This window comes from Somniosus microcephalus, chromosome 5 (genome assembly GCF_052327205.1).
Source record: "Somniosus microcephalus isolate GS21.2 chromosome 5, FLI_Smic_1.0, whole genome shotgun sequence".
Classification (NCBI taxonomy): Eukaryota; Metazoa; Chordata; class Chondrichthyes; order Squaliformes; family Somniosidae; genus Somniosus; species Somniosus microcephalus.
The window spans coordinates 23,823,204-23,849,072 of record NC_140991.1 but is presented as its reverse complement, the minus strand read 5'-3'; the positions used below and the strand labels follow the sequence as shown (position 1 = coordinate 23,849,072).

Here is a 25,869-nt window from a genome sequence, read left to right as displayed (position 1 = left end):
CGCAACTCCGTAGTAATTAGCGGACTTGCCGTTGCACAAACTTGAACATATAGGGAGGAATTTGAACCCAACCTGTGAGGGAAACCCACGGGATTGGGTGGAACACCGGTTTCACACCCCGCCCAACATTACTCTCCATTAAGAGTGAACTAGAGCAGGTTGTAAAACCAGCGTTGCCCCCCGATCCTGGACAGTTTCCCGATGGGACGTGGTGGGTGGGGGGGGGTTAGGTTAGAATTGCCCGCATAATCTCAGTTAACACTTCAGTGCAGTCCTGCAGGAGGGCTGCACAGTCGGAGGCGGTAGCTGTTGATGAGACTTGTGAGAGTTGTATGTAAGAGTCACTGAGCTATTGTACAACTTTCGGAGAAAGAATGGTACAAAGTAGGTGGCAACACAAAGAAAAATTTCAAAAATGGAAAAGGCCTATTCACAATTCCGCATTATTTTAAATCTCATCGATTTAAGATGTTTAATGATTTTGACGTAAGAAAACTACTAGGCACTTGGTCTAAGTAGTAAACAAGGCTTTAATCAACTGTTTTTCAACATGGAGATCTAGTTGTGTCCTTCACTAGTTCCTGTTTGAAATAAAGAATAGATTTGCCTTTCTAATCTAGGCTTTATTAACTTAAAAATCCTGTAGCACATCTTCAACACCCAGTCCCAACTAAAGGCTGGAAAGAACTGAATTTAAGATGGCCACCACAAATCACATGACATCAACCACCAATGAGATCACAGCATATATCCCAAGGCAGGAAACAAACAACCAATCGCAATCACAACCAAGAACAATCACCACATTCACCCCTCCTTTTAAAATATACTCCAACCTAAATAACCTTTACAATTTATAATTAATTATTTACAACTAAAACTATGCACAGACAAAATAAAACTATTCAACATGACACAATACTAAGTGAGCAACAACAAATAGTAACATTGCACATAAGTATTAAGTATCTCTCAACTAAAACAATATAATATAATATTTCAACAATTTAAAAACATTACTATCAATTTAAAAGACCATTTTCAATCGGTCGACCGGATATCTTGTTCGTGTTGACCTTCTTAACCTTGGTGAAATTCCTTGCCCTCCCACACCAGGAGACACAGAAGTATCTTCTGCAGGAAGGCTATCCATATCCCGATTTTCAACGGTTTCCGGATTAGAAATCCCATCAGGAGGTAAACTGGGACGGTCATGAACATCCATCGAGGGCTGACTAATAGAAGTATAATTATCTGCAGTCGGATTGGAAATATTCGTAGTATCTGTAACAGCATCCACATTATCTGAATCATGACTATTGTTAATATCCTCAGAAGAGGGCTGGCCACCACAAGGAGCCAAGTCTTTAATTGAAACGGTACTTTCTTTCCCATCTTGGAATCGAATATGAGCATATTGGGAATTTGCCTCCAACAGCTCCACCTCCTCCACTAAAGGATCATATTTTGACAATCTAACATGGCGTCGAAGCAGCACAGGTCCCTGCATAGTAAGCCATGAAGGTACCGAATATCCCGTAGTAGATCTCCGCGGATAGTTAAAGAGCCTTTCATGGGGGGTCACATTAGTAGCCGTTGAAAGCAATGATCTAATGGAATGCAGGGCATCAGGCAGTACCATTTCCCACTGTGTATTCTTAAGGTTCCGGGATGTCAAAGCCAACATAACTGCCTTCCAGATCACCCCATTGTATCGTTCGCACTGTCCATTACCCTGGGGATTATACGGGGTAGTTCTGCTAGTAAAAATTCCCCGACTCTGAAGGTATTCCTTCGACTGGGAAGACATAAAAGAACTTCCCTGATCCGAATGGATATACGCAGGCATCCCAAAGATGACAAAAAGTTGAGTCAGACATTTGATAACTGTAGCAGCTGATACATCTGCGCAAGGAAAAGCAAAAGGGAACCTTGAAAACTCATCCACAACAGTAAATATATATCGGTTTTGAGTAGTTGAAGGAAGAAGCCCCTTAAAATCGACGCTCAAACGTTCAAAAGGAGAAGTAGCCTTTATAAGATGAGCTCGTTGAGGCTTAAAGAAATTCGGTTTACACCGAGCACAGATAGAACATGATGAAGTCATCCGCTTGACGTCTTCAACTGAAAAGGGCAAATTCTTACTGCGTACGAAGTGTATCATCCTCGTAACCCCAGGATGGCATAAGGCATTGTGAAGATTAATAAGCGTATCTCCGTGAATCACAGAACAATAAGCCCTCGACAGCGCATCAGCAGCAACGTTATCCTTCCCCGGACGATAAACTATATCAAAATGGTAACATGCCAACTCAATCCTCCACCTCATTATTTTATCGTTCTTAATCTTTCCAAAATGTTTGACATCGAACATAAAGGACACAGACTTTTGATCAGTTACCAACGTAAAATGTCGCCCCGATAAATAATGTCTCCATTTACGCAGTGCTTCTACTATTGCATACGCCTCTTTCTCTATTGAAGAATGCCTTTTTTCACTATTGTTCAAGGTACTTGAGAAAAAGGCCACAGGTCTTCCATTTTGGTTCAGAGTAGCCCCAATTGCAAAATCAGAAGCGTCCGTCTCAATCACAAAAGGAACCTGCTCATCGATAGAATGCACAACTGCTCCAAGGATATCCTTTTTAAAATTATCAAAACACGTCCTGGCCTCCCATGATAGAGGATATGTCGTAACCCGAATAAGAGGCTGGATCTTCTGTGAAAAATTTGCAATCCAATTAGAATAGTAAGAAAACAGTCCAACAACTCGTTGCAAAGCCTTAGAATTAGTAGGACAAGGTAAATCAATCAATGGTCGCAGACGTTCTGGGTCTGGTTTAATCTTGTTTCCCGAGATAATATACCCCAGTAGATTTACCTCAGTGGTCGAAAAGGTACACTTCTCTTTATTGAAAGTTAAACCAACTTTTTCCGCAGCTTGAAGGAATCTTTCTAAATTAGAATCATGCTCCACCCTTGATTTGCCACACACCGTGATGTCATCTAAGTATGAAAAGGTGTCAGAGAGAGAGTTATCACTTATAAAAGCATCCATTGCCCGTTGAAAACAAGCAACACCATTAGTAACACCAAATGGTATTCGGCAAAACTGATACAGCTTTCCACCAGCCTCAAAGGCCTTATATGGTTGATCCTTCTTAACAATAGGAATCTGATAAGCACTCTTTCGATCAATAGTGCTAAAAACCTTATACTGAGATACTTTATTGATAAGCTCATCAATCTTAGGCAAAGGGTACGCATCTAATTGAGTATACCTATTAATAGTTTGGGAATAGTCTATCACCATTCGTTTCTTATGTCTCTCGTTAGTCGTGACGACTACCTGTGCCCGCCAAGGCGAACAACTAGGTTCAATGATTCCTTCCAATAAGAGACGTTGAACTTCAGAATTAATAAATTCTCTATCCTGACTGCTATACCTTCTTGACTTGGTAGCAATTGGCTTACAATCCGGCATCAAATTGGAAAAAAGTGATAATGGAGAAATGGATAAAGAGGTTAATCCACAAATAGATAAAGGTGGCTTAGTCCCTCCAAATGAAAGACTGAGAGACTCGTGTAACTGAAGCACATCATGACCAATCAAAATATCCGCACAGAGATTAGGCAAAACAGATAGGCGTATATCAGTATACGTATTACCTAGAAGAATCAATTTCACAAGGCAACAACCAGCTACTTGTGAAGAGAGAGTCGTCTGAGCCATACACACCTGATAGGAAACAGGCGCAATTTTCAAATGCTTCTCCTTTGCAAACTGAAGACTTATAAAACTCTCGGTACTGCCCGTATCTATCAGGGCCTTCACTTCCAACCCATTAACTTGGGCCGTAACTATAGCTTTGTTTAGGCCATGAGCAAATGCAGCAGAAATTGATGCAATAAACGGCCTATCTAAAGGCTGAATAGTCACAGAGGAGGTAATTGAACCTGATGATTTACACACACGTGCGTAATGACCTCTCTTGCCGCATTTACTACACACAGCCTCCCGAGCAGGACACTTCAGACGAGGGTGCTGGACGTTCCCACAAAAATAACACTTCTGAATCCTAGAGGCAACAGCCGCTGAAGTAGAAACTGTTTCAGAATCTGGTAAACCACTCCTATTAAGTCCACATAATTCCTTTTCATCCGGAACTGCCGAAACCACAGTCACAGGCCGATTAAAAAGAGCATAAGAATCCGAACTTCTCTGAGCCACATCCAATGTAGAAGCTTGCTCAAAAGCACTCTTAAGATCCAAAGTCTTATTTTCTAACAACCGCTGACGAATTGATCTAGACAGTAATCCATTAATAAAAGCATCCCGTACCGATTCTTCCTTATATTCTTCAGCCGTCACGGCCTTATAATTACAGTTACCACTAAGGCACCGAAGTGCTTGTAAATAAGTATCCAAAGATTCTCCCACCTGCTGCCTACGGGCAGATAGAAGGTGACGTGCAAATACCTCATTCTTTGGTTTAACAAAAACCTTTTCCAATGTAGAAATAGCCACTTCGTAAGTTTTACAGTCCAAAATATACTTATACACATCCGGAGCAATGTAGTTGATCAGCATATTCAGCTTATTTTAGAGACTCTTGATCCAACACGCCCAAAAAGTTTTTAAATGTACAATACCAGTGTTTCCATTTATCATCCACTCCTGCAGAATTAGGGTCAGCATTGAATCGTTCTGGTTGAAGATATCGCTCCATTCTGACATAAAGTTAATAAATTGAAATAAAGAATAGATTTGCCTTTCTAATCTAGGCTTTATTAACTTAAAAATCCTGTAGCACATCTTCAACACCCAGTCCCAACTAAAGGCTGGAAAGAACTGAATTTAAGATGGCCACCACAAATCACATGACATCAACCACCAATGAGATCACAGCATATATCCCAAGGCAGGAAACAAACAACCAATCACAATACTTCTTACTAAACATAAAGAATAATCACCACACTGTTAAAGAATGTCCTGAGCAAGCTGGGCCCGTGCCCAAGTATTTATACTCTCCCTGGACAGCGCCACCAGCAGGCCGCCCAGTAACATTTCATAAGTCATTTCCACATGAATGACGAGATTCATGTCAGATTTAAAGTTTAATTCCGAGATAATCTTGATGAAGATCTCGCCATGGACTGAAGATTTTCTTACCTTTTCCAGGTATTGGCTAATGAAGTGGGTGAAGAGGTGAACGTCCAACATTTGCTGAATAACAAGGGGACTTGGCGTGGCCGAGCCCAGCAGATCCTCATCTTGCAGAAGAAGGTAAGAAATCCCAACATGGGACGGGGATGGGGGGAAGGGGAGGGTGGATAGGTTAGTCTTTTGTTTACTTGTGTTGGTGACTATCTAGTTGTTCTAAAATTGTTTTATCTGTGCTGCAGTTGATGGCCCATCTTCTGACTTATTGGCTTTGGTTTTCCAATTGGGGGCAACTCTGGCGAGCCGGAATTTGTCCCCCCCCCCCCCCCCCCACTCTCATCATAACCTAGACCATATTTCTGGCCCCTGGTTAATTGGCATGTGGGAGGTGAGAGCAAACCAGCTTGAAGACATTTTTCTTTGTGCAACATTTTTATTCCGCTGATTGCTCCACTTTGAGAGTTATAGAAACATAGAAGATAGGAGCAGGAGTAGGCCATTCGGCCCCTCGAGCCTGCTCCGCCATTTAATGAGATCATGGCTGATCATCCAAATTCAGTACCCTATCCCTGCCTTCTCCCCATATGTTCCTGGGACTAGGGACAGGGTCACTGGCAAGGCTTGGCAGCTAAGCAGAGCCAGGCCTGGTTAGTACCTGGAGGGGTGACCATCAGGGGAAGACCAGGTGCAGAAGGTCACGGAAGGAGCCCCGAGGAGGGGCGGTTGGTGAGAAGGTCACGGAAGGAGCCCCGGGAGGGGCGGCTGGTGAGCAGGCCCGGGCGTTGGGCTGAAGATTGTCGGACAGGAGGAATGGTGGAAATGGAATGGCGGCGCGCACAGACGCAGCGGCTTTGCTTCTCCCAGGACGGTGCTATTTACGTTTAATGTTAATGTTATTTGTACTGGACTCATGGGAGCTTGCAAGATCACATTTCGTTGTTCATGTACTTGTGCATTGTACAATGACAATAAAGTTGAATTATTATTATTATTATTATCCCTTGATTCCTTTAGCCTTAAGAAATATATCTAATTCCTTCTTGAATATATTTAATAATTTGGCCTCAACTGCCTTCTGTGGTAGAGAATTCCACAGGTTCACCACTCTCTGGGTGAAGAAATTCCTCCTCATCTCAGTCCTAAATGGCTTACCCCTTATCCTTAGTTCTTGCACAGGTCCCCCCCGCTTCTTCCAGTGAACTCCCAAGACCTCATCTGTTGGCCTTAGAACACAGAAAACCGGGGCCTAACAGGTGGGCCCGCCTCCAGCGTTCAATCAGCACAAATGGCAGGAAGCACAGCGAAGGCGGCATTTCCCTCATTTTTAATTTCATCTGCATGCACCTGCTCGCATACGGGCAGACATGTTTTAGGCTTTCAGGCCCGCTCTCTGGAAGTGGGAAGCCTGGACGTAGTATAGGGTGTCCCTGGGCACAGTTGCGGCCTTGCCTGCCCAGGCACACAGTGCCGGAAGGCCTAGGCCATTTTATTCCCCGCTAACTTAGCGGTTCCTCGGGGCTTTGTTTTATTCCCTAATCTTAGAATCATAGAATTGTACAGCACAGAAGAAGGCCATTCAGCCCATCGTGCCTGTGCTCCTTCTCCATAGCCCTGTAAATTTTTCCTCTTCAACTGTCTATCCAATTCCCTTTTGAAAGTTACTATTGATTCTACTTCCACCGCCCTTTCAGGCAGCGCATTCCAGATCATAACTCCCTGCATAAAAAAATTCTCCTCTGTCTTATCTTTCTTTCTTATCTGTCTCTTCTTCATATCATCCAACCTTCTGGGGTTGAGTCCATTTTATATTTGTCAACTTCCTTTGCATTGCACGCCCTCAGTGCTCACAGCCTCCAGCCCTCTTAGTGTGAGTATATCTCGATCTCCTCCACACCCTCAGTGCTCACAACCTCCAGCCCTCTTAGTGTGAGTATATCTCGATCTCCTCCACACCCTCAGTGCTCACAGCCTCCAGCCCTCTTAGTGTGAGTATATCTCGATCTCCTCCACACCCTCAGTGCTCACAGCCTCCAGCCCTCTTAGTGTGAGTATATCTCGATCTCCTCCACACCCTCAATGCTCACAGCCTCCAGCCCACTTAGTGTGAGTATATCTCGATCTCCTCCAAACCCTCAGTGCTCACAGCCTCCAGTCCTCTTAGTGTGAGTATATCTCGATCTCCTCCACACCCTCAGTGCTCACAGCCTCCAGCCCACTTAGTGTGAGTATATCTCGATCTCCTCCAAACCCTCAGTGCTCACAGCCTCCAGCCCTCTTAGTGTGAGTATATCTCGATCTCCTCCACACCCTCAATGCTCACAGCCTCCAGCCCTCTTAGTGTGAGTATATCTCGATCTCCTCCACACCCTCAGTGCTCACAGCCTCCAGCCCTCTTAGTGTGAGTATATCTCGATCTCCTCCACACCCTCAGTGCTCACAGCCTCCAGCCCTCTTAGTGTGAGTATATCTCAATCTCCTCCACACCCTCAGTGCTCACAGCCTCCAGTCCTCTCCGTGTGCTGAGTCAGTATATCTTGATCTCCTCCACACCCTCAGTGCTCACAGCCTCCAGTCCTCTTAGTGTGAGTATATCTTGATCTCCTCCACACCCTCAGTGCTCACAGCCTCCAGCCCACTTAGTGTGAGTATATCTTGATCTCCTCCACACCCTCAGTGCTCACAGCCTCCAGTCCCCTTAGTGTGAGTATATCTTGATCTCCTCCACACCCTCAGTGCTCACAGCCTCCAGTCCTCTCCGTGTGCTGAGTCAGTATATCTTGATCTCCTCCACACCCTCATCGGTGGGCACAACTCTTTCTGCACTCCCGAATAGGATATGAGAAAAATCTTGTCATCTGATAACGAATCCTCCTCTCATTTCTGGCCTCCGATCTCTCTCATTTTCTTTACTTTCTTCAAGTACCCTCCGTCTTTTCTTCCTCTTGCAATCTACAGCTTGTTAAAGCCCCAGCTTTGTGCCATCTAACTACATTTCTTCACTTACACTTAGGTGTCAGCCATGGCTCAGTGGTAGCACTCTTGCCTTCTGTAGATAAAAGGTCGTGGGTCCTAAGTCCCACTCCAGAGACTTGAGCACCTAATCTAGGCTGGCACTCCAATGTATTACTGTGGGAGTACTGCACTGTCGGAGGTGCCGTTTCTCGGATGAGACGTTAAACTGAGGCCCCGTCAGCCTTCTCAGGTGGATGTAGAAGATCCCATGGCACTATTTCGAAGAAGAGCAGGGGAGTTATCCCCGGTGTCCTGACCAATATTTATCTCTCAATACTGTATTATCACATTGCTGTGTGTGGGACCTTGCTGTGCACAAATTTCCTACATTACAACAGTGACTATGCTTCAAAAATACCTCATTGGCTATAAAGCGCTTTGGGATGTCCTGAGGTCATGAAAGTTCTTTCTTTCTTTCCTGGCCTATCATCTACTATTTTTAACCTTTGTGATGTTCTATATGACTGACCTTGGGCACTTCACCTCAGTTTCTCAATTTAAAAAAAAATATAACTGCAGGTTGATTATCAATGGTTTAAAGAAACTGTTAGGTTTTTAATAACATTTAATGTGCAAAAAGAAACGTCGTGGCACAGTTTATTTGTGTTTATCTCATAATTGCTCATGTTTAAGTAGGTCCGAGATTTGGAAACCCAAATGGGGCTAAATACCCAGAAGGGACGGTCATCCGAACCCAGTTTGGAAGAGGAAATGCTGGGCATTCCGGGGTTACATCGCTTGTCAAACCAGGACAAAAATATAGCGTACATTCGGACACTGGAGAAAGAAAGAAAGGAGGCGTTGGAAGTAAGTACTTTTAATTTCTGGACCATACACCACCCGTAGGAAATTCCCCATTTATTTCCATTCATGAAGCTCACGTGATTAACTTGCGAGTATCAAAGTCGGGGCTGAGTTACTGTAAGTATTGCGAGTGGGTGATGAGAAGGTATTTGTATCCGACAGAGTTGTTCAGTATTGTGTTTGTCACGGTCTGTGTTTTTCTACCTTTAATAGTGTCTGTAGGAGCTATCGTTTGTTCAAACCAGACATGCAGAGAAAATAGCACTGTGATGTAGCAGTCATTGAACTGTAAAAGGGAAGTCGCGGGTTCTACAAACATATTTTGAATTAGAAATAGAGTAGGAGACGGTGTGGTTGATGCGCCATCAATTACTCAAAAGACTGAGGTTAAGCGAGTAACAACCAGGCTTTTATTAACTAAAGAATGAAGGTCTTGTCTCGAGTGGTCGACCCGTCCGGAATCCTAAGGGACTGGGAGGTAGTCACTTATATACCTGGAATAGTGGGAGGAGTCAGCCGAGGCATGTCCAGACCTGTACCTAGTGGAATACACATACACATACAGACAGGTATAACAGTGGTTTACCACAGTGGTGAGTGTTGATTTCAACATGGTGAGGAAAGGAAGAGTGTGACAAAGGGGAAAGAATTGGATACAGAGCTGAAGAATCAAAAGAGTGTTGGGAGAGGGGAAGATAAAGCTTCTCGATAGCTGTTGGGTGGGTATTAGAATGAAACAGGCGGTAGACAGGGAAGAGGGGGAGAGAGAGAGTAAAAAAGGGTGTGGTGACACATCAGGACACTGGAACATCCCTGTAGGGCAGAGCAACGTCTGTGAGAGGTGGTGGCAATACTAGCCCAAAGAATACAAGATGATCTACTACCTAAGGGTAAAAGCTGTCATACTAATGGTAATTCAATTGCAAGTCCTGTTATATATACAAGGTGCACTTGTTTGTGTATTTGCTTAGAAAATGACCGGTGACTATGAGAGGCTGAAAAAAGATCATGAGGAACTCAAGAACAAACTTGACGGATCAAAAGCCAGAAACAAAATTCTGTCCAATGAGCTGAAGACTTTGAAGAGTCAAGTGGCGACACTTCTTGAAAAAGGGAAGCATGATGATGAGCTAGTTGGCGCGTTGCTGGTAAGAAATCTTACTTACTTCAAATAAAATAGAGGGCAGAGGAACATGTGCTTCAAAGAACATAAGAAATAGGAGCAGGAGTAGACCATTAGGCCCTTTGAGCCTGCTCCGCCATTCAATAAGATCATAGCTGATCTTCTACCTCATCTCCACTTTCCTGCACTATCCCCATATCCCTTGATTCCCTTAATATTCAAAAATCTATCGCTCTCTGTCTTGAATATACTCAACGACTGAGCCTCCACAGCCCTCTGGGGTAGAGAATTCCAAAGATTCACCACCCTCTGAGTGAAGAAATTTCTCCTCATCTCAGTCCTAAATGGCCGACCCCTTATTCTGAGACTGTGACCCCTGGTTCTAGACTCCCCAGCCAGGGGAAACATCCTCCCTGCATTTACCCTGTCAAGCCCTGTAAGAATTTTGTATGTTTCAATGAGATCACCTCTCATTCTTCTAAACTCTAGAGACGATAGGCCTAGTCTACTCAATCTGTCCTCAGAGGACAATCTCCCCCCCATCCCAATTTCTTGAAAACAACTCTGGTTTGGTGTGATTAGTTTGACTAACATAAATTAAACTGGCTCTTATCGCTTGGTGTCCTGGTCAACATCAAATCGAGTTTACAGCACAAATGTTCTACACTAGCCAAAACTGTGCATTGGCCAGGAATCGAATCCAGGCCTCCTGCATGACAGGCAAGAATTCTACCACTGAACCACCAGTCATCATTCATTCATAACTCAACCTACACTACCAAAACAAATTAACATTGTTTATATCATTGCTGTCTGGGACTTTGCTGTATGCAAATTGGTTGCAATGTATACCTAATTAACAACAGTGATTGCACTGGTAGTCCTTGCTGATGGGCCCGAGACCATGTGGGCCATAGTCGGGCCCATGGTAAAAATGACGTGCACATCCCGATGATATCATCGATATGCAACTGCCATTTAAATTAGGCCCCCACTCCTCTGGGGCGGATGGCATTCCTTTGCCTGAAAACATAGTAGATAGGAGCAGGAGTAGGCCATTCAGCCCCTCGAGCCTGATCCGCCATTTAATGAGATCATGGCTGATCATCAAAATTCAGTACCCTGTCCCTGCTTTCTCCCCATATCCCTTGATCCCTTTATCCTTAAGAAATATATCTAACTCCTTCTTGAATATATTTAATGGATTGGCCTCAACGGCCTTCTGTGGTAGAGAATTCCACAGGTTCCCCACTCTCTGGGTGAAGAAATTCCTCCTCATCTCGGTCCTAAATGGCTTACCCCTTATCCTTAGACTGTGACCCCTGGTTCTGGACTCCCCCGCCATCAGGAACATCCTTCCTGCATCTAGTCTGTCTAGTCCTGTTGGAATTTTATAAGTTTCAATGAGATCCCCTCTCATTCTTCTAAACACTAGCGAATACAAGCCCAATCTCTCCTCATACGTCATTCCTGCCATCCCAGGTATCAATCTGGTGAATCTTCGCTGCACTCCCTCCATGGCAAGAACATCCTTCCTCCGATAAGGCGACCAAAACTACACACAATACTCAAGGTGTGGTCTCACCAAGGCCCTGTACAACTGCAGCAAGACATCCTTGCTCCTGTACTCAAATCCTCTCGCTATGAAGGCCAACATACCATTTGCCTTCTTAACCGCCTGCATGCTTACCTTCAGCCACTGATGCACAAGGACACCCAGGTCTCGTTGCACTTCCCCTTCTCCCAATCTATTGCCGTTCAGATAATAATCTGCCTTCCTGTTTTTGCCACCAAAGTGGATAACCTCGCAATTATCCACATTATACTGCATTTGCCATGCATCTGCCCAATCACCCAACCTGTCCAAATCATACTGGAGTTTCTCGGCATCCTCCTCACAGCGCACACGCCCACCCAGCTTAACATTTAAGTAAAAATAGTGAGCGTCGGAACGGGGCGTGAACCCCCCCCACCCCCGCATGCACCGACGGGCTGGGCTGTTAGAATCGACCCTGTAATGTTTCATTGCAATGGGTAAATAGAACTAAAAGTTTGCAATCAAACATTGAGACTTCCCTATACCACGGATCTTTTATAGCAAAAGCAGAAGCAAATGCAGGAGATTGTGGGCCGCTTGGGTCAGTATGAATCAATGAACAAGGAGACCAAGCACAATCTGAGCCAGCAGCTAAACAGCAATGCCCAGAAACAGGACTTCCTGATTGGAGAGCTAAAGCAGATGGTGACTGAGCGGGAAGCCAAAGTGAAAGATCTTGAGGAAGAGATCAAACAACTGTTACTAAAGGTACGCAAATAGGACTTGATCATCACAGTAACTTGATGCTGTCTCCATGGTCTAAAATCTTGTACAGAACCTGTCTGTGAGTGACTTGAAATAAGCCTTCAGTCCTTCTAGCATTAAAGACATTTTCAGTTCAAAGACCACCGCTTATAATTAGTGTGTGATTAGAACATGGGCCGACGTGCCTTTCCATGCCCCAGACTTCTAGAAGCCCTTTCCATCCAGACTCTATGGATTATACTCCGTTATCAACTCCTTCTCTGGACGCTGCATGCAAATAGCAGCGAAGGGGTGGGGGCTAGGGCCTGGGTCCCCAGAGAATTTCCATGCCATTCTCTCAAACTTACCGCATCCTCCCAGTGTAGGGAGAAGGTCTTGTAGCAGCCACCTCTGCCTCCAATGAATTGTCCAGTGAGCCCCAGACACTTAGGACAGTGTTCCCGCTGTAGCACTGCCAGGATTTTCCACCCTCTTGGTAGCGGGAATCTGACTGGGAGCCTGGCATGCATATCGAATGAGCCTCTGACCCAGGAAAATGGGTTGGGTTGGGTTGGGTTGAGGGCACATCCGGAGAGGGTGAGAGGAAATTCCACCCCCTCCGGAACTGCCCCAAGAAGAGAATCCTAGCATCGAGTTACATTGAGTCTACAGCACAGAAACAGGCCATTTGGCCCAATTGGCCTATGCCGGCATTCATGCTCCACACGAGCCTCCTCCCACTCTTCTTCATCTTACCCTATCTGCAAATACCCTCATATTTATGCTTGTTCTATTGCAGACTTTTTTCATCATCACCACCACCTGTTGATCCACTACTTTAATGACCACTAAATTCCTTCCACTACCATCCCTGAAAAAAAATCATGTGGTGTTACTAATTTCTCTGTAACCCTCAATTAAACCTTTTAAACAAATATCAATCTGGCCCCCTTTTAAAGGTATCAATTAACCTCAAATCAAATACCTTCTCTGGCAGTCTGTCCCACATGTCAGCTTTAGTGATACAGCAACAACAACAACTTGTATTTATATAGCACCTTTAACGTAGTAAAACGTCCCAAGGCGTTTCACAGGAGTATTAAAAGACAAAAAATTTGACACCAAGCCACATAAGGAGAAATTAGGGCAGATGACCAAAAGCTTGGTCAAAGAGGTAGGTTTTAAGGAGCGTCTTAAAGGAGGAGAGAGAGGTAGCGAGGCGGAGAGGTTTAGGCAGGGAATTCCAGAGCTTAGGGCCCAGGCAACAGAAGGCACGGCCACCAATGATTGAGCGATTATAATCAGGGATGCTCAAGAGGGCAGAATTAGAGGAGCGCAGATATCTCGGGGGGGTTGTGGGGCTGAAGGAGATTACAGAGATAGGGAGGGGCGAGGCCATGGAGGGATTTGAAAACCAGGATGAGAATTTTGAAATCGAGGCGTTGCTTAACCGGGAGCCAATGTAGGTCAGCGAGCGCAGGGGTGATGGGTGAACGAGACTTGGTGCGAGTTAGGACACGGGCAGCCGAGTTTTGGATGACCTCAAGTTTACATAGGGTAGAATGTGGGAGGCCAGCCAGGAGTGCGTCGGAATAGTCAAGTCTAGAGGTAACAAAGGCATGGATGAGGGTTTCAGCAGCAGATGAGCTGAGGCAAGAGGCAATACGTGGAATTAATGGGAATCTGGCCTCATACAGAGCATTTAGAGCAGTAAACAAAGGGTAGGGGTAAAAGGAAGTTTCTCACTGGAAATATTGGTGCGTGGTATTCCACAGAGATCAGTGTTGGCGTCGCTCTTATTTACTATATTCATAAATGATCTGGATTCGGAACTGAGAAAGCAATATCAAAATTTATTGATGACACCAAATTGGGGGAGGCTGTCATGGTACCTCTTTCACACTAATAAAAATTATGAAGTTTTTTTTGTGGCCAGAGGCCATCTTAGATTACCTGTTAGCCAACCAAAAGCAGCTCAAGTAGAATTGATCATTGAGGCAATTTCAATCCAGAATAAATTGCTAGATGAAATCAGTTTGACATCTCCCTCAGCCACCAGCCTGGCCAAGCATTATACAGGAAACTTTGGTTTATCCGGAGGTTGTATGTCCGGAAACCTCGATCTACCGGCAGAAATCAGGAGCCGTTTTGTTAGTTTTTTTTTCTTCTCGTGGCTTTTTTTTCAACAGTCAGGCTCTGGAAAGTCTCTCTGAAGCTGTTGCTAAGCTACAGAGATGCTTCCAAGGTACGGGCCGACTGTTTAGAAGCTGTTGCTAAGCAACAGTGTTTGTTGTCAGATATGGAGATGAAAACCTCCGTATGCTTCAACATTAACGCTGGTATGTCCGGCAGTTTTGATAGATCGCCAACAGCTCGGTCCCGTCGGTGCCGGATATAACAAAGTCTCCTGTACTTTCCCTGCCACCACCACATATCATTTTGAGGGCACCAATTTTTGCATCTTGCTCGTTGCTATGAAATGCTCATGATCAGATTTATCATATTGTATTATACAGCAACATCAGGAGAAGAAACTTTCAGCTGTTCAGACGGTGGTAGATTTCCCTGAATGTCGTCCTTCCTCAGCTCAGCTCGACAACTTCAGTGGACATTCAACCAAGAACCCTCTGATGGCTGACGGTGAGCTCTCGGAGAGATCACTTTCTGCTCGGTAAGACTAATAAGAAATTATGGAATGATGAGAAAAGCCCAGACCGTGCAAATTTTGGTGCTCTCCACAAAATATGGCAGCCTTTACCGCTTTCCAGTTTGTGAACTTTGCTTCCAAATTAGGGGCAGAGCAAAGCAACTCAAGTATCTCAGGTGAAAGCTGCATTATGAGTTACATAGAAACATAGAAGATAGGAGCAGGAGTAGGCCATTTGGCCCCTCGAGCCTGCTCCGCCATTCAATGAGATCATGGCTGATCATCCAAATTCAGTACCCTGTCCCTGCTTTCTCCCCATATCCCTTGATCCCTTTAGCCTTAAGAAATATATCTAACTCCTTCTTGAATATATTTAATGAATTTCCCTCAACTTCCTTCTGTGGTAAGGAATTCCACAGGTTCACCACTCTGGGGTGGAGTTGGGTGGATAGGTTCCAAACCAGCAGGGGAGACAAAGGGATACAACTTCAGACTATTGTACACCTTTCACTCTGACATAACTCCGCAAATGAGTACTCATTTTTTCCAACCCTTCAGTCAGTTTCTTCTCCATACCTGGGGTTTACCCTGAATTCCCAGAACCTTGAATTGAACTAGTAGCCTTTCATGTGGTACTTTGTTAAAAGTCTTTTGGAAGTCAAGGTACACCACTTCATAGGGCTTACCACAATCCCACTTGGCTTGTCACTGCTTCAAAGAAGTCAAGGAGGTTGGTCAGACAGGAAATTCCTCTTCTGAATCCACGCTGACTACTGTTAACTAGGTTGGTGTTGTATAGATGATGCTCAAGTTTGTTCCTGATAACCAGTTTTATTGTATTACATGGAATGAAAGTTAGACTAGTGGGTCTGTAGTTGCATTTGTCTATTTTGACACCCTCTTTTGAACACTGGCATCACATAGTCTATTTGCAATTTTCTGAGGCCTCCCCAGTGTCCAATGACTTCCTCATAATGACTTCCTCATTATAATGAACGCCAGTGCTTCACAAATCTCCTCCCTAGTCTCTCTCGGCACTCTAGGATAAATACCGTCTATCCCTGGAGATTTATTTGTTTAGAACTCAATTTCCTTCTCTAGGACTTCCATCTTATTTACAACAAGTCATTGAATCTTTTAGGAGAGAGAATGTTGCTTCTGTCTTCCCTTACGAACCCATGGAGGAAGTAGTCAGGCCAAACATGTACCATTTTGTGCTCATCCTTGGATTCAAGGCTATTTTGCATCTTTTATGGTTTTCACATCTTCTCCTGACTGTCCTCTTGCTGCTGTGGCACTGAAATAATTTTTTTTTTACTGTTGTGCTTAATTTCAGCTGCTGTGCTTTTCCAGGGCTTGCTTTGCCTCTCTGATCACCTTTACACTGCGTTTCTGCAATTTTTTGTGTACATCCCAGTGAGTCCCTTGCTCCCTGAAAGATTTACACATGCCATCTTATCTCACTTTTAATTTGTTGCTCCATTTTGGGACACATTTGTTTCGTCTGAGCTTGTTGGCCCTGGGAACTTTTCACTCTTGCAATTTAAGGACTGTAGCAGTGTTTTCTGCGTTGGAATAAAGCGGGGCTTGACAAGGCAGAGCAATAGAGAGGAGTGGCTGACTCTCTCACCAGCTTTTCCCCTCCCTAGGATGAGTTAGCTGGTCTCCCTGAGACTGGGAACTTGGTGGAGTGTGCAATGGAACACGAATCCCCACCACTCGATGACACAGCCCAGCAAACCAGACTCCAGTTACACCTCAATTTAAAAAAAATAAACTAGAAGTTGTAAACTTATTTTATTTTTTTGTGCAGCTAACACTACTGCAGTCATCACATGTTAAAAGAGTAAATTCAGTGCTCCCAGCTAAACATAGAAACATAGAAACATAGAAGATAGGAGCAGGAGTAGGCCATTCGGCCCCTCGAGCCTGCTCCGCCATTCAATGAGATCACGGCTGATCATCCAAATTCAGTACCCTGTTCCTGCCTTCTCCCCATATCCCTTGATCCCTTTAGCCTTAAGAAATATATCCAACTCCTTCTTGAATATATTTAATGAATTGGCCTCTACTGCCTTCTGTGGTAGAGAATTCCACAGGTTCACCAGTCTCTGGGTGAAGAAATTCCTCCTCATCTCAGTCCTAAATGGCTTACCCCTTATCCTTAGACTGTGACCCCTGGTTCTGGACTCCCCGACCATCGGGAACATCCTTCCTGCATCTAGTCTGTCTAGTCCTGTTAGAATTTTATAAGTTTCAATGAGATCCCCTCTCATTCTTCTAAACTCCAGCGAGTATAAGCCCAATCGACACAATCTCTCCTCATACGTCATTCCTGCCATCCCAGGTATTAGCCTGGTGAATCTTCGCTGCACTCCTTCCATGGCAAGAATATCCTTCCTCAGATAAGGCGACCAAAACTGCACACAATACTCAAGATGTGGCCTCACCAAGGCCCTGTATAACTGCAGCAAGACATCCTTGTTCCTGTACTCGAACCCTCTCGCTACGAAGGCCAACATACCATTTGCCTTCTTAACTGCCTGCTGCACCTGCATGCTTACCTTCAGCGACTGGTGCACAAGGACACCCAGGTCTCGTTGCACTTCCCCTTCTCCCAATCTGTTGCCATTCAGATAATAATCTGCCTTCCTGTTTTTGACAGCAAAGTGGATAACCTCGCATTTATCCACACTAAGAGCCCAGCTTCAGAGAATCAGGGATACAGGAGCCCTATTTTCACCCTGGGTGGTTTCCTGCTAGTAGTGCCCTTAAATGCTTGCCAAAATGCAGCAGGTAATTGGTCTCTCATTTAGAGGGCCGAGGATGAAATAGTAGCCTTGATTGATACTCAGATTCAACAAATGCCTCGCCCTGGGTGGCCAGCACATGTGCCTCGCGGCTGAAGAGCGCTTCAGTCAAGGAGGAGAAAATAAATCAGTAGGGGGGGGCCAATCCGAAGCGGCCGAGGTCAAATGTTGGCCAGTGTGGAAGCAGCACCGATGGCAGGTGGGGTGAAATTTGTGCTTCAGCTCGTCTCGTCTGAAAAAGCGAGGTATCACAGCAGTGTGAAGTTTTTTTTTAAAAGGGACTAAAGAGGGGTGGGAGGGATTATATTGATAAAATTGAAAATCCAGTAAGCGTCGGAGCTTTTCAGCAAACATAACAAGACTGAGATAATCACACTTTACCCAGAGGCTGTACGTTTATTTTCTTGATCTCAACAGCTCGGTGTCCAAAATGGGCCACACCCTGATTGAATCCGCTGCAACGCGACCTCTGTCAGGGAATGCTGCAAGAAGATGTGCCAGGTTTGTTCATCTTTCTTGTGTAAAGTAGTGTTTTGTGCTTTGAATACAGGTCTGAATTCTCTCGTTCATAACTGTGCACAAGTGTTACTCCCAGCAGCCTTTCCGCAGCCTTTCCTTTCCACAAAGAAGAACGGACTTACATTTGTGTAGCACCTTTCAAGTCCCAAAGCGCTTCACAGCCACTGAAGTATTTTTTGAAAAGTAGTCGCTGTTGTAATGTAGGTAAACACAGCAGCCAATTTGCTCACCGACAGGTACCACAAACAGCCATGAAATAATTGACTAGTCAATCTGTTACGATAATAGCGCTTGAGCGTAATTGTTGGCCAGGAGAACTCCCCTGCTCCTCTTCGAATGGCACCTTGGGATCTTTTACCTTTACCTGAGAGGGCAGATGGGCGTCTTAATTTTACGTCTCATCCAAAAGACGGCACCTCTGACAGTGCAGCACTCCCTCAGTACTGCACTTAAGTCTCAGCCTGGATTATGTGCTCAACTCTCTGGAGTGGGACTTGAACCCACAACCTTCTTGAGTGCTTTGTGCATTGAGTGCTGTTGGAGTTTTGCTAAGTGGGAGAAAAATCATTTAAGTGTATTTTGTGAATTTTAGTGTGTTAAGAAGTCAATTATTTGAAGTAAGTTTAATTTTTTAAGGGTTTTTTAAACTCTTGGGCAGTTTAAACAGGAAGTAGAATCCGGGTATTAAAGGGGAGGGGCTAGTGCAGTGCACGGAGTGCTTTGTGCATTGAGTGCTGTTGGAGTTTTGCTAAGTGGGAGGTGAGGGTGTGTTTTTTGCTCTGTTTTGTTCCCCACTCCCAGGCTTAGACAGCACTGCGGAGGCGGAGCAGCGAGACGAGTCAACCAAACAGGCTCCACAGACAGTATTCAAGGAGGAGGTTGGTGATCAGCTGGTTGGTTGGTTTTCTTCCTTTTCTCTTTCATACCTTTAAGTTGGTAAGTCCTATTGAATAGTGGTGTGATATTATCATATATATCCGGGCAGGGTCTTCATAACTAATAATAAGAAATTAAATTAATTATATAGAATGGAGCAGGTGATGTGTTACTGTTGCGAGATGTGGGAGCCGGTGAACCCCATTGAGGCTCACGGTGATTACATCTGTGACAAGTGTTTGCTGCTAGAGGAACTCAAGTTCCATGTTATGGAGCTTGAGACCGAGCTTCGGACACTGCGACACATCAGGGAGGGGGAGAAGTTCCTGGACTCTATGTTTCAGGAGATGGTCACACCTATGAAGTTAATTACTGCAGATGTAGTCCGTGGTCAGGGACAGGACGGTGTGACTCCGAGTGAGGAAGGTACAGGGATCCAGGATGTAGTGTTGAAGGAGACGCAGCCCTTGTTCTTGTCCAGCAGGATCGAGGTTCTTACTCCCTGTGAGGGCGGGAGCGGGGACCGCAGGGAGGATGAGCAACCTGGCCACAGCACCGTGGTACAGGGGGCCATTCAAGTGGAGGGAGTAAAACGAAATGTTGTAGTGGTAGGGGATAGTATCATTAGGGGGATAGATAGGGTTCTCTGCAGTCAAGAGCGGGAGTCCCGAAGGCTGTGTTGCCTGCCTGGTGCCAGGGTTAAGGACATCTCTTCTGGGCTGGAAAGAAACTTGGAGTGGGAGGGGGAGGATCCAGTTGTCGTGGTCCATGTTGGTACAAACGACGTAGCTAGGACAAGGAAGACGGTTCTGTTAAAGGAGTATGAGCAGCTAGGGGTCAAATTAAAAAACAGAACCTCAAGGGTAATAATCTCTGGATTATTACCTGAGCCACGAGCGAATTTGGCTAGGATAAATAAAATTAAAGAGTTAAATGCGTGGCTCAAAGACTGGTGTGGGAGAAATGGGTTTTGCTTCTTGGGACACTGGCACCAGTACTGGGACAGGAGGGAGCTGTTCTGTTGGGACGGACTCCACTTGGCCAGTGCTGGGACTAGAGTCCTGGCGAATCATATAACTAGGGCTGTAGAGAGGGCTTTAAACTAATTAGTGGGGGGGGAGGTTTCTAGAGAGCAAATAATAGAAATGACAACAGAGAAGGTCATAGACTTAGCTAGCAGTGGGGGAATTAAAAAACAGAATGTGTCAGGAAGGGACAGAAGGTATGGAGTAAAAAGTAAAGTACTAAAAAGGGAAAAAACAGGAACTAAGTGTTACAAAACATATTTGAAAGTTCTTTACCTGAATGCACGTAGCATTCGTAACAAAATGAATGAGTTAACGGCACAAATAATGACATATGGGTATGATCTTGTGGCCATTACAGAAACATGGCTGCAGGGTGACCATGACTGGGAATTAAACGTACCAGGTTATTTAACAATCAGGAAGGACAGGCAGGAAGGGAGAGGAGGTGGGGTGGCTATGTTAATAAAGGAAGGAATCACTATAATACAGAGAAATGATATTGGGTCAAAGGAGCAGGATAGTGAAACAGTTTGGGTGGAGATAAGGAATAATAAGGGGAAAAAAACACTAGTGGGTGTAGTCTATAGGCCTCCGAACAGTTGCAACTCTGTTGGACGGAGTATTAATCAGGAAATAGTTGAGGCTTGTAATAAGGGAACAGCTATAATTATGGGGGATTTTAATTATCATATTAACTGGACAAATCAAATTGGGCAGAGCAGCCTTGAGGAAGAGTTCATTGAGTGTATTAGGGATGGGTTTCTTGAGCAGTATGTAACTGAACCGACCAGGGGGCAAGCAACCTTAGATTTGGCCCTGTGTAATGAGACAGGATTAATTAAAAATGTCCTAGTAAAGGATCCCCTTGGAATGAGTGACCATAACATGGTTGAGTTCCATATTCAATTAGAGGGTGAGAAGGTTGGATCTCAAACAAGCGTGCTGAGCTTGAATAAAGGAGACTATGAAGGTATGAGAGCGGAATTAATTAGAGTGGACTGGGAAAATAGATTAAAGGGTAAGACGGTATATGACCAGTGGTGTACATTTAAGGAGTTATTTTACAACTTCCAAAAAATATATATTCCACTGAGGAAAAAAGGGTGTAAAAGAAAAGATAGCCATCCGTGGCTAAGTAAAGTAATTAAGGATAGTATCCGACTAAAAACAAGGGCATATAAGGTAGCCAAATCTAGTGGGAGGATGGAAGATTGGGAAGTCTTTAAAAGACAGCAAAAAATAACAAAAAGATTGATTAAGAAAGGGAAGATAGATTATGAAAATAAATTAGCAAAAAATATAAAAACAGACAGTAAAAGTTTCTATAGTTATATAAAAAGAAAAAGGGTGGCTAAAGTAAATGTTGGTCCCTTAGAGGATGAGACCAGGAAATTAATGGTGGGAAACATGGAGATGGCAAAAACACTGAACAATTATTTTGTATCAGTCTTTACAGTAGAGGACACTAAGAATATCCCAACACTGGACAAACAGGGGGCTCTAGGGGGGGAGGAACTAAATACGATTAAAATCACTAAGGAAGTGGTACTTGGTAAAATAATGGGACTCAAGGCGGATAAATCCCCTGGACCTGATGGCTTGCATCCTAGGGTCTTGAGGGAAGTAGCGGTAGGGATTGTGGATGCATTGGTAATAATTTTCCAAAACTCACTGGACTCAGCAAAGGTCCCGGCAGATTGGAAAACTGCTAATGTAACACCCTTATTTAAAAAGGGTAGTAGGCAGAAGGCTGGAAACTATAGACCTGTTAGCCTAACATCTGTGGTTGGTAAAATGTTAGAGTCCATTATTAAGGAGACAGTAACGGGACATTTGGATAAACATAATTTAATAGGACAAACTCAGCATGGTTTCATGAAGGGGAAGTCATGTTTGACAAATTTGCTTGAGTTTTTTGAGGAAGTAACATACAGGGTGGATAAAGGGGAACCAGTGGACGTAGTGTATTGAGACTTCCAAAAGGCATTTGACAAGGTGCCACACAAAAGATTATTGCTCAAGATAAAAAATCACGGGATTGGGGGTAATATTCTGGCGTGGGTGGAGGATTGGCTCTCTAACAGAAAGCAGAGAGTTGGGATAAATGGTTCGTTCTCAGATTGGCAACCAGTAACTAGTGGTGTTCCGCAGGGGTCAGTGCTGGGTCCCCAACTCTTTACAATCTATATTAACGATTTGGAGGAGGGGACCGAGTGTAACATATCAAAGTTTGCAGATGATACAAAGATGGGACGGAAAGTAGTGAGTGAGGAGGACATAAAAAACCTGCAAAGGGACATAGACAGGCTAAGTAAGTGGGCAGAGATTTGGCAGATGGAATACAATACTGGAAAGTGTGAGGTTATGCACTTTGGCAGGAAAAATCATAGAGCAAGTTATTATCTTAATGGCAAGAAACTGGAAAGTACTGTAGTACAAAGGGATCTGGGGGTCCTGGTGCACGAAACTCAAAAAGTTAGTATGCAGGTGCAGCAAGTGATTAAGAAGGCCAATGGAATGTTGGCTTTTATTGCTAGGGGGTTGGAATATAAAAACAGGGAGGTATTGCTGCAGTTGTACAAGGTATTGGTGAGACCGCACCTGGAATACTGCATACAGTTTTGGTGTCCATACTTAAGAAAAGACATACTTGCTCTCAAGTCAGTACAAAGAAGGTTCACTCGGTTAATCCCGGGGATGAGGGGGTGGTCATATGAGGAGAGGTTGAGTAGATTGGGACTCTACTCATTGGAGTTCAGAAGAATGAGAGGCGATCTTATTGAAACATATAAGATTGTGAAGGGGCTTGATCGGGTGGATGCGGTGAGGATGTTCCCAATGATGGGTGAAACTAGAACTAGGGGGCATAATCTTAAAATAAGGGGCTGCTCATTCAAAACTGAGATGAGGAGAAACTTCTTCACTCAGAGGGTGGTAGGTTTGTGGAATTTGCTGCCCCAGAAAGCTGTGGAAGCTACATCATTAAATAAATTTAAAACAGAAATAGATAGTTTCCTAAAAGTAAAGGGAATTAAGGGTTACGGGGAGCGGGCAGGAAATTGGACATGAGTCTAGGTTCGGAATGGTCATGGTCCTGTGGGTAGTGGAGTGGGCCCAGGGGCCGTGTAGCCTTGTTCTGCTCCTACTGTGTTCTAATTCTGTGTTAGATTTCAGGAGATGGTTTTATTCCTGTTCCTGGCTGGGGTGGAGATCGCCTTTACAGAAGGTAAGTACTGTAGAAAATATAGGGACAGAGTGATCTCCTGGAAGAATTTCGATCGCCTAGATGGGTCGGAGAGGAATTTCCCAGATTTTTTTCTCCCAAATTGGCCATTGGGTCTTTATCTGGTTTTTCGCCTCTCCCGGGAGATCACATGGGTTCGGGTGGATGCAGAGTGATAGAAGATTTGAGGTTAGGATCAGATCAGCCATGATCTTATTGAATGGTGGAGCAGGCTCGAGGGGCCGATTGGCCTACTCCTGCTCCTATTTCTTATGTTCTTATGTTCTTATGTCAGAGGCGAGAGTGCTGCCAACTGAGCCACTTTGGAGCGTGACAATAACGATGTATTTCTGGCAATCTTGAATTTCTTTCTTCTTCTCCCCCAACCCCCCACCCTCCAAACACCCGCTCCAGGACCATTAGAGTAAGGAGCTAGCACTTACGGTTCGGTCACCCAATTGACATTAGCCCTTTTTCTTTTCCTGCTTTCCCCTGTGTGCCTGCCATACAGTGCCACTGTCAGCGGGGACATTGCAAGATTAAAGCAGATGGTTCCCAATACTGGTGACTGACCCTGGAATCCCGTGTCATCCTGCCCAGCAGTGAGGTATCACTCCAGGTGTCCAGCCGTGGCTCTGTGGCAGCGTTTCCGCCTCTTGTGTCAGCAAGTTATGGGGTCAAGTCACACTCCAGAGACTTGAGTACATAATCCAGGCTGACACTCCCAGTGCAGTGCTGAGGGAGCGCTGCACTGTCGGAGGTGCCGTTAAACCGAAGCCCCGCCTGCTCTCTCAGGTGGGCGTAAAATATCCCACGGCACTATTTTGAAGAAGAGCGAGGGAGCTTGCCCAGGTGTCCTGGCCAATATTTATCTCTCAACCAACCTCACTAAAAAAAACACAGATTATCTGGTCATTATCACATTGCTGTCTGTGGGATCTTGCTGTGCGCAAATTGGTTACCACATTTCCTACATTACACCAGTGACTACCCTTCAAAGGTACTCACCTGGCTGTAAAGCGCTTTGGGACGTCCTGTAGTTGTGAAAGGTGCTATATAAATTCATCTCTTTCTCTTTCTCCCCTGTGTTGTGGTGGTTCTGTTGTGGTGGTAACAGTGGCTCTCAGATGACCAAACCATCTGCTGCACTGTACGGAGCCATCACCAGTAACCGCCACAGTGTGCAATGTGTGATGCCAGATCTTTGGCGAATTTAAAAGTGTGTCCAAGAGATGAGGCTGAAAGGCCCTTTTTAATGGCTGTTGGATTTTAACTTCTAACTGACAATCATCATAGATGCAATAAATTGTTGTGATCTGGAATGCGCTGCCTGAAAGGGCGGTGGAAGCAGATTCAATAGTAACTTTCAAAAGGGAATTGGATAAATACTTGAAAAGGAAAATTTTGCAGGGCTGTGGGGAAAGAGTGGGTGAATGGAACTACAGTAATTGGATAGCTCTTTCAAAGAGCCTGCACAGCCACGATGGGCCGAATGGCCTCCTTCTGTGCTGTACGATTCTATGAACACAGTGATCATATTAATAAGGATTCCTGCTGTCAAAAACAGCAATTGCAAGCATTTTACAACAACCTTTCTGGATGTGTTCAGGGCTGCAATATTACTTTTTTTTTGTTCTTGGGGTGTGGGTGACCCTGGCAAGGCTGCCATGAGTTACCCTGGAATGTGGCAGCCCTTTTGTAGTGACTGTTTTTACAACTGAACACAATAACCACTAGGCTACAGTACCCCGACTGGGAGAGGAAAGCTCAAGTCGATTGTTGTGTGACTGAATGATGCATTGGGTTGGAACATTATCTTCTGACTGTAAGGACCTGGGCTTGTCCAGCTCAGATTATTAGACTGAAAGTCTCCTCTGTCTGCTAACTGGAAGGATCCCAGACAAAATATCTGTCAGCTTGTGCTGTCTCAATCTAGTTCTTAGAGGACATGAAGCTGAGTGCTAAACTGTCCGTAATTCAGTGCCAATGGGACTAAGTCAATAATCTTACTGAGTGGGCTTGAGGATGGCTGGCGACAGCAACTTGCATTTATATAGCGCCTTTAATGTAGTAAAATATCCCAAGGCGCTTCACAGAAGCGTTATCAAACAAAATTTGACACGGAGCCACATGAGATATTAGGACAGATGACCAAATGCTTGGTCAAAGAGGTAGGTTTTAAGAAGCGTCTTAAAAGTGGAGAGAGCAGTAGAGATGTTTAGGGAGAAAATTCCAGAGCTTAGGGCCTAGGCAGCTGAAGGCACGGCTGCCAGTGGTGGAGCGATTAAAATCGGGGATAGGCAAAAGGCCAGAATTGGAGGAGCGCAAAGATCTCTGAGGGTTGTAGGGCTGGAGGAGGTTACAGAGATGGGGAGGGGC

At 44.6% G+C, this 25,869-nt stretch overlaps 1 protein-coding gene across 2 annotated transcripts in view; it reads left to right on the top strand.

The window, feature by feature from the left end:
* The window catches only part of ccdc13 (coiled-coil domain containing 13), an 80,711-nt gene that overhangs the window by 29,618 nt on the left and 25,224 nt on the right, over positions 1 to 25,869 (top strand). For both annotated transcript variants that reach the window (XM_085987440.1, XM_085987441.1), the window contains exons 6-11: positions 5,186 to 5,290; positions 8,816 to 8,986; positions 9,955 to 10,131; positions 12,205 to 12,411; positions 14,904 to 15,058; positions 18,262 to 18,345. In XM_085987440.1, coding sequence (XP_085843566.1) covers positions 5,186 to 5,290; positions 8,816 to 8,986; positions 9,955 to 10,131; positions 12,205 to 12,411; positions 14,904 to 15,058; positions 18,262 to 18,345 — 899 coding nt within the window. The remainder of the gene's footprint in view (positions 1 to 5,185; positions 5,291 to 8,815; positions 8,987 to 9,954; positions 10,132 to 12,204; positions 12,412 to 14,903; positions 15,059 to 18,261; positions 18,346 to 25,869) is intronic.